Genomic DNA, 9522 nt, shown 5'->3' with positions numbered 1-9522 from the left:
CAAATTCAGCCCCCCCAAAAAAAAGGGGATTCAAAAAGATGAAGATAAGAATTGTTTGTCACGTTTTGTATTTGTCCAATTTAAAACGAGAAATTTTTAAGTAATAAAGAAGAAAGTTGAATTATGCAATTTGCGAATTATGAAAAAAAAAAAAAAAAAAAAGGGAAGAAGAAGAAGAAGAAAGTTGAATTTGATTAACAAAAAACGAAGGAAGTTGAATTTGGACTTTTTTGACGTTAATTAGAAAAAGAATCATTACCCAAAAAAAAAAAAAAAAAAAAGGAGCACGTGGACTTAGATGAGTTATTATTACCATTAAAAACCTATGGGTACGTGACCTATGGCGTACAAGACCTTCCCGAAAATTCAAGGAGGTTTGGCTTCGTTGTTCAAGCTTCTCTCTCTCAATTTACCAAAAAAAAAAAAAAAAAAAAGAAAACAAAAACTTCTCCTCTCTCTCATTCCACCCTAATTGGCCTTTTGACTCCAACTATCCTCACCACCCAAAAACAAAAAAAAAGGTAGAAGAAGACAACTAAAAAGTGTTAAATTTTGTGGCTAAAACTGTGTTTAATCAAAATTCATTATTATGGCAAATGTAATTTAGACACAGTATATAAATGGGTAGCGAAATGTCCTTTTCTCCTCTTGAGTATAAAAGTAGAGATGATTAAGTTGACAAATGAAATTGACAAGAGCTTCTTTTGACAAATCGTCCATAAATGTTTTTTTCATTGGAAGTGTATAATCAATCTTCGATCATACATTATTAGAATGTTTCGAAAACAATCTCTAACAAAATTAATAACGGTGTTAGATTTATTTGTATTATTCACCACCCCCTTGTGAATCTAGAAGTTTGTTAGAACCAATTCACCAAAAAAAAAAAAAAAACGGTTAGATAGAATCAAACCTCGTTAGTTTTCTTACATTCACACTACAGATGCAGCTAAAAGTGGCTAAGGGGCGGGAACTTGGTGTGAATCGTAGGTTTGATAATTAAATTTTGGGTCATATACAAAACAAAAAGGGGTTTAAAAAAAAAAAATGCCATACATTTTTACAACACTGTAATTCTTTTCTTGAAAAAATTGTCTATACAGTAGAAGTCAGGTTATAATTGAAAGAAGCATGCACGCTTTAGATAAACAAACATATAGACAGCCCATGAAAGAAAACTTATAATAATATCTATGTTAAAAAAGTAAGGTGACCAAAAAATCAAAAAGGTCACATATATATATATATATATATGAACCTTCATCAAAGAGGATCACTCTGGTTTTGATCTGTTTCGCACTGCTCCTCATCCCCACTTTCTCGCTCCTGAACACCAGAAGCACAACAGGGATCTTCATTTCGTTGTCCTTCACTCTCAGTAGTGACTTGAGGTAGTGCATGTGTTGCTGAGCTTGTCTGTTGCTCCTGTATCAAGCTTGTCAGGCCATTCTGCTTCAAATATGTATCCAAAGGACGGCTCGCTACTTGAAGAAGACTCATCATGCTGACTCTGCTTGACCCTGCTTGCAAGTCTTCTTCTCGACCAGGATGGCTATTCAAGTCCAGTTTTTCCTTTGCAGTTTCAGCTGATTTAGATTGGCTCTTGGATTCTAACTCGTTTGCAGACTTGGCTTCGTTATCCGAAGGATCAAGCTGTGATGATACATGCCTAGAGGAGCTTTCTACTTCTGCTTCATCTCTAGAGGCCCATGCTTGCTGATTTCTTTGGGCAATCTCTGCTTCACGCTCCGATTGTCGTTTCTTCTTGTTCATCATTAATGTGTTGAAACGGCGCTTTACTGTCATGCACACATTGCATGTGCAAGTAGGCTTATGCTTGCCCTTGCCACTAGGAGGCTGGATGCACACAATGCATGAGCAACCAGGTCGATGCCTAGGGTGTTTTGTTGTAGTAGCAACAGATGTGGTGCCTGGGTCAGCTGCATTGTCTCCTAGTATTGCAGCATTGGCCAAAGCATCAAGACCAGAAGATTCATGTTCTTGGGATAGCCTCTGGTTTGTTGCTGCAGTTCTCCTTTTTTTAAATTCTAGATAAAATAAATAAATAAATAGAAGGTGTTAGTCTCGATATGCTTTGCCTGGACACATACAACAAACATCAAAGCAAAGAAAACCATGACAAAAAGAACTTATAGGCAATCAGCCACCGACTCATAATGTATTATGTTTTTGCATATTATTTCATAGTCGATGATGTGCACAATTGTGACTTTGCATGATAACTATACGTAAGTTAATCTGAAAATCCTATGACATTATTTTTGAGCAGACACTAATAAGTTTGTAGAAACCTTAATTTTCCGCTTTAGAGTTTGACCTACTGAACTGGCCCAGTGGTACATGCATAAAAAATAAAAATTAATACAAAATCTTTTCATAGACACTCAGAAGTCATAAGGTTCTTCGTTATCTTCTTGTTATTCTTCTTTTTTAAGCCAATAATATGTTTCTTTCGTTAGCCAAATCATGCTACAATTAAGTGAGAGAACAGACCATGTATGGGGGATGCACCATGTCTTCAAATACACAAGTTAATCTAATAAAACTCTGCATCTAGTTAATTATCTCGAAAGCAGAAATGAGTTATTCAGCACCACCAAACTAAGATTGCTAGCAATCAGAACCAAACTGGAATGTATAGAATTCCTCAAAGTGCAATTGTTTATAAACAACTATCACAAACTAAAAACGTCATGTAGATGTAGAAATGATTTGTGATAGATCACACTAAGAAGCATAAACATACCCTTATTCATTCTGAGAAGACTTTCCAGTTCCCTTGAGGACAATTCATCTGGTGCAGAGCATGAACACCTGAGGATACAAATTTTCAGAAATAATAAACACTGATCCATGAAGAAGCTAGCAAAGAAAAACCAATTGCTAACCTGCTTTGATCCCAAGCATTGTCCACACATGTCCACTTAGAGGGAAGAAGTACATCAACAGGCAACCTTCGCCATTTAAAGCAACCATCACACTGGACCCATTGCTCTTGTTCCCTAGAAGTCAAGTTCATAAGATTAAACTATCAGTTATTCAATCAGAACCCAGGTGTACATAAAGCACATGAAGAAAAAACATTGAACTGAATCAGGAGGATTGTAAGAAAAGGAGAAAAGGCTTTCCTTCCAACATCAGCAGTGGACACCATTTTTTCAATAAAATAAATAAAGATTTTACCATCTTAGACTGATGCAATTGGTGCCAAAAGAAAAAAAAAAAAAAAAGGGGCAATATCAAGAGGATTTTCAATATTCAATGGTGATAGACCATAGCAACTAAATTTTATTAACAGATAATCACATAATCTTACCCAGATGAACGAACAGTGAAAATACTCCTCTTCCCAAATACTGGAGGTTCCTGGCAAAACAGACATTTTATTATATACAAAAACATACTTCTTGAGAATTAAGAATACTGTGTATCAAATATTTACAAATTTATGTAGATCTCCACTACAGTGCTTAGAAAGTCAAGATAGACGTTTATTATCAGATAAAACACAACTACACCCACAAAGTAGCACGATACCCTAAAGTCAATAAAACTAAATTGCTTTCTAACATGTAGGGTGAATATTTATAGATATGTGCTTATATTTAAATCTGGATATTTAAAATGCAGATTTTAATACTTATTTCCATGTCAACTTGGATATTGTGACAACAGGTTACCAGGTCAAACAATGTACTGTCTGATTCCAGTTCCATACATTATAGAGCATAAGATGATGGTAATTACTTAAATAGAAAATTGGAGCATAAAAATCACTAAAAGAAATAAGAAAAAAAGTTTCAGGCAAAAATTTAAAAATATACATAGCAGAATTGCTTACTTCATATTCTTCAAATTCATGATCCTCAATAACAACAGTGCTTGGCTTAACAGCTGGAGGTGGACGAAGCAAATCCTGTGCCTCTTCCCATGTAAGTTTTAGCTCCAGAGCATCATGGCTATCAATGTGCAACCTCTTACTTTTGGACCCAATATTTCGAGCTCTTTTCTTCTCTGGAACCAGTAGTGATGGCAACAGCAAGCCCTCCCTTGTCCTGCCTTCATGCTTCTCACTCTTATGCCAGGTTATATCAGCACAAGCTGAAGTCAAATGTTTCGACAGTGGATTTAGTGGGGTATCCGCGCTTCCTTTCAACGACTGAAGAAGGCCAGAGTAACCACTTATTATAGGTAGGTTCTCAAAAACACCCGAAAAGAAAGTTTCACTTGAATGACCGCCATTGTGAATGGCAGATGGATGGGTATCCTGTTTATTTTGATAATTTGTAATATTAATATTACATGATCCAGGTTTCTAATATGATAACTGATAAGGGCTTTATACCTGCATTGCCACAGAATTCGATGCTTTCCGAAACCCCATAATAAGTTTTCCTTCAGGATCCATACGACTAAAAGTCACTGTGGCAAAGAAAAAAAAAAAAAAGGTTAACCCTAAATTAACCTCCACTCGGGAGGGAAGAAAAAATAGGTGATAAAGATCCATTTCCAAGAAAGAATACTCAAAAAAGAAATAAAAACTTAGCTGTGCAGTAGACAGTAGAGATATGTAATGATTAAGCAATTCTCAACTGATCCACTGGGATCTAAAATACATTTGTTCTCTCAAGAAAAGATAAAGGAAAAGAAACAATACATGTTGAAATGGCAAATAATGGTCAATGTAGGTAGAAGTAAAACAAAAAACAAAAGGATTCACAACACAAGCTTTTCACAAAAAGAAATTCATAAGGAGGGTATCTATTCATAATTCAAGACTTGTATATGCATATTCTAAATAGGTATTTAATCAATGATGTGCTTGTAGTCGGTAAAAGATACCAGTATCTCCCGCTTGCAACTGCATGGACTGGATGCAGGGGGTTACACCCTCCAACACGTACATCCTGCTGTTATTATTAGGCCAAAATCTGAATTGAAAGACCCATTCTTTTCCCTTTACATCTTGAATCTTTAGAGGAAGGCCCTCAGGTTGAGAAATAGCAGGAAAATATGCCTGCAAGGTGATCCATTCAATCCATATAAAACAAGAATCACTAACTTAAAAGGATTTTACTGTTACAATTATTTATCACAAAGATAAAAATGTTGATGATTAGCATGTAAAAATCAATTGAAATTTTAGGATAAATAAATTCAGAAAACTTACTTCTGCACATGCTTTTGGGAGAACCAAACGACCAATTCGACCAGCATCACTAGCACTCAGCATCTTTTCAAACAATGGAACAATGGTCGAATTTGAGCTTAATAATAACAAGGTCAAGGAAAAAGCTTTGGAGTTCGCTATAGTCACGAATCATGATCGTGAACAAACAAAACATTTAACATATTATTCTGCAGGAAATGAGAAAACAGGACTAAAAAAATGTTACGGAAATACAAAATGAAGGATACTCTCCAGATATTTGCTGTAACTCCTGGTCTGTAATTCTGGGCCAGTAACGAGGGAGCAACTGATTGCGTCCCCGACCTTCAGCAGGTGGCCGTGCAACACGTATCTGTCCCTGTGATGCCATGCTGGTATTTGCTTCCAAACCTGTGGCAAGGGCTGACTTTGGGGGTTTTGGCAAAAGATGCCGAGACCTGGCCCCTTGTAAGAATGGTGGAGATGCTTTACTATTTTCCCTCTCATCAACAATAGCACCAGGGAAAGGATTTAAATTTCCTAGAGGAGTACCAAGAGTCATACTCAAATTTGTGTGTGGCAGTGACTCATATATATCATTTGTCCCAATATTTGCTTTGCAAAGTTCTGCTTTGGAAGCTTCAGATGATCCATTAGATGCCTGATTAAGATTTGAGAGACATGTACTTCTAATCTCACTGACAGACTGTGGAACTTCCTCTTGTTTCATTTTCCGAAACAACCCATTTGAGTCATCTTTCTGGGATTGAAGCAAGTCCCTAAGCCCATTACCCTGTGTATCATTAGCCAACTGCATAACCTTTATTTGTTCAAAACTACCATCTAATTGGTTGTTAGCAGAACCGAGTTGCAGGTCACTGACTTTGGATGTGCCAGGTCCATTAGGCTTTTCATCATTTGTTATCTGTATGAATGTTTTTCATCAGCAAGACTTATATTTGAGGTATAATGGTACAATATTGTCACCATATACTACAGTCTTAATATGCATGAGAAACAACCAATTGTAAAGACGTCAGAGATAGCTGTACAATGCTCAAAACAGACATATTGCCCATAATTGGATTCTAAAAGCTTCAACATTTTTTTAAAATTCCTTTTTGTCATTCTTATTTTCGTGGGATTTATGCAAATGGCCAGCCTCAACATATACACCCTCAAAAAGCTCAGGCCATCTGAAGTGTCATCTTTGACAATGCATGTCAAACTAACATCCAAGGTTCTGGCTCCTCACAGAAATAGGTTAAGGACATTGTGAATTCACCTATAGATTAGATACTTTAAGGTTGATGTGATGATAAGATCTACTTAAATTATTACTTGATTAATCAAACATCAAGACACTCATAAACGGAACATGGGTCTACACAGAATTTTTTGTATCATATATAATTATGTAAATTGATCTTACAGAGCGAAGTCCTGAATTCTTTGCACAGTTTATACACTTCACACCTCCGCCATCTAGTAGCTCAAGCAGAAACCTTGAAGCAACGCATCCACAATGGAGACGCTGTGGATACCCAAGATTGTTAAATTTGAACTGGAAATTCAGAAGAAGAAGGCAGGAAAACAAAACAAAAATTCTGAAAATCATGAATATTGCATCACCTTGCCACATAAAGTGCATTCCCTCCAACCAGATTCCTTTGCGTGGAAGATGTCACAGAAAATAAATTGCTCATATGCAGACCTAGAGCACATACATTGAATCAAGAATTGATATTATGTGGTGAAGACCATTCAAATTTAAAAAGTAAACATATCAAATTAATCATCCACAATAGCCAAGAAAAAAATTATCTAATGGGTTTATCATAGATATAACATGATATAAACAATTGAAGAAGACAAGAAAACAATTTTGATAGAAAGGTCAACACTAAAGCCAGCATGGCAATAATGTTGCTTCCCTCCTTCATAGGCCCTTGTCAAATTGAAGCAATCTCATTCCATTCATTAGTCTCACTTTCAAAGGTTTTTCAAATTTCCACAGCTCAAGTAACAGCAACAACAGATATTAAATGTTATTTTTAATGCATAAGTAATTAATTCAATTTAATATTTGATAAAATACAGGAATTATATAAAATTTGGTACTTATTTTGAAAGACACCTAGGTGTTTGAAAAGTGATAATTGGAAGGAACACATGCCTTCTGGAGAGCAGAAGAAAGATGAGAGAAAAGGTGGCTAGGACCAAGAGACAATCAAGTTCCCTTGTTCCTAAGAATAGAAGGGGGATGAGCCTGTAATGTAGCTGGCTTTTGCCTGTGCTCCAAGAGGGCAACAAGGACCTAATTCAGTTATGAATCTACAATGAGAAGTAAAATCTGACTTATACTCAACATATTAAACCACAGTGCCCATCTAAAATTGTTCTCTTATATCCATTCCACAACTAGTCTTCTCTCCTCACATGCCCCTGGGCATTTCCAAATCCCATCCTACCAAGGTTGTTATTTCCAGACTTGTCACTAAATTTTACCCATCTAGCCATATTGGGTTCTGTTCTCTTCAGAAAAGAAACAAGAAGGACTACATTTGAATGAGTGGCCTCCCTTAATTCAGTATATACATGATGAAATTATTTCTGCAAACCCACCATCATTATCATCTTTGAATTATCTTCAGTTGTAAAGTACATTGAATATTATGGGCAACATCGCGTTTATTAAATCCAATTAATTTGAAACAAACATATAAATGTCATACGGTAACGTTGGATGAGAGTTAGTCAAAACGGAAAGAAAATCAAAGTCAAACCTTCACATGACCGCAAATAGCATAAAAGGAGACACATCCAGAAAAGTAGGCCGTTAAAGAGGAATTCCCTCAAAAAAAATAAAAAATAAAAAATAAAAATTGAATAAATAAAGTAAAATAAAAAAATAAAATCTCAAAACTTAAGTTAAAACTAAAATTACAATAAAACAAAAGAAATGCTTTGCAAAAAAAGAACATATGGATCGAAGACGCATAAAATTTATCTTAAAAAGATAAAAAAAAATTCCTAATACACTGTCCGTTAAATTTCACATAATAGAAATATTAAAAAAAGAGATTGGCAACTACCCGCACTTATCACATAGATTAGCATATCCACCAGATCGCAAAGGCCAGCCCTTTTTCCATTCGATCGAATTCGACGCTCCACAAGATACATTCATGCAAGCCATTCCCACACTCAAATCCTGCAAAATTTCTACAATACTCAATCAAATCTGACACAGAAAAGATATAAAAAGCTCGCACATAAAGCCCTAACCTCCACACAAAATTCCAACTCTACGGCATAACAAACACACAAAATTCGTCAACGAAAACAGCAAAATTACAAAGCGAAAAGCAAAACGTAAAAACTTGAAAGAGCCAAACTTACTTCAACTACTTGTTCCTGAACAACACCAGAACCACTTCATTAGCCGAAAAGAGTCAAAGAGGTGTCGCGTGTATCTCTACGATGTCTCAGAGTTTAAGAGCGATTGAACTCTGATCGCTAATTTATGAAAGCAGAACCGGCAAAACCGTTGGATCATAGACTGACGTGCAAATTCCGGCGACTGGATCGGCGATCGAGTTTTGGAAGAAGAAGAAGAAGACGTGTGCATGCAAAGTTGAAAAAAGAGAGACTTATAGAGAGAGAAACAAAGAAAGAAAGAGAGAGAAAGAGAGAGAGGCGCAAAATGCATGCACGATGATGATGCTTCAAGACTCGGCCAACTCGCCCACCTCTTTTTTTTTTTTTTTTTTTTTTTTGGGGAACCCTTTAGCTTAAAAACCAAAATTATTAACAAAAAAAAAAATTCCAAAATGTTATTTTTTTTTTTAATTCTCAAAAATTAGTAAATAAATATTTTTAAAATTCTGAAAAAAAAAAAAAATGTACACATAAGTAGGATAAGTGTGAAAAATACGGCGGCAGGACAGCACCGTGAAATGCGCCACTAAGCGTTATTTTATCCAATCGCGCATTTCGCATGCAACAAGTATCAGAGAATGAAGTTACGGAAATGCCCTTCGAACTTGATGATTATTTACGGCTGAGCCGATGAGTCCCATATACGACAACAAAGTGCGGGCGTGGAATCTGCGTTCCAAGGGGTCGTCTTGGAGTCGTAACACCGTCCAAAAAAATTCTAAAAATCTTGATTGAAATTTGAAAGTCTTGATTTCAACGATCACGAACCGTTTGATTTTTCTTCGATTATGACGTCATAATTAGTGGGTAATGATGTTAGGTGGCCTGGAAGTGCGTTACCAACCACGCTGAAAGAGAAACGCCAACCCACGCGCTAGCTGACTAAGCAGTCACGCTTATAACTGATGAGT

At 36.0% G+C, this 9522-nt stretch overlaps 1 protein-coding gene across 3 annotated transcripts; it reads right to left on the bottom strand.

Moving 5' to 3' along the window:
- Positions 1–1057: 1057 nt before the first annotated feature.
- LOC107431083 (B3 domain-containing transcription repressor VAL2) lies at positions 1058–8952 on the bottom strand. Of its 3 annotated transcripts, none has more exons than XM_016041963.4 (13): positions 8573–8952; positions 8266–8395; positions 6803–6884; positions 6603–6704; positions 5440–6095; positions 5192–5288; positions 4864–5038; positions 4367–4443; positions 3863–4288; positions 3338–3387; positions 2910–3023; positions 2768–2835; positions 1058–2048 (listed from the first exon to the last, which is right to left on the bottom strand). In XM_016041963.4, the coding sequence occupies exons 2-13, from the start codon at positions 8367–8369 to the stop codon at positions 1264–1266; spliced, it is 2736 nt and encodes a 911-aa protein (XP_015897449.3). In that variant the 5' UTR covers positions 8370–8395; positions 8573–8952; the 3' UTR covers positions 1058–1263. The 3 variants fall into 3 exon arrangements, with proteins under 3 accessions (XP_015897449.3, XP_015897450.3, XP_015897448.3); XM_016041964.4 differs by having other exon boundaries at positions 3863–4180; positions 8266–8384; XM_016041962.4 differs by having other exon boundaries at positions 8266–8384; positions 8573–8951.
- Positions 8953–9522: the final 570 nt, after the last annotated feature.

The sequence above is a fragment of the Ziziphus jujuba genome, chromosome 6 (genome assembly GCF_031755915.1).
Source record: "Ziziphus jujuba cultivar Dongzao chromosome 6, ASM3175591v1".
In the NCBI taxonomy this organism is placed as follows: domain Eukaryota; kingdom Viridiplantae; phylum Streptophyta; class Magnoliopsida; order Rosales; family Rhamnaceae; genus Ziziphus; species Ziziphus jujuba.
This window is presented reverse-complemented; position numbering and strand designations above follow the sequence as displayed.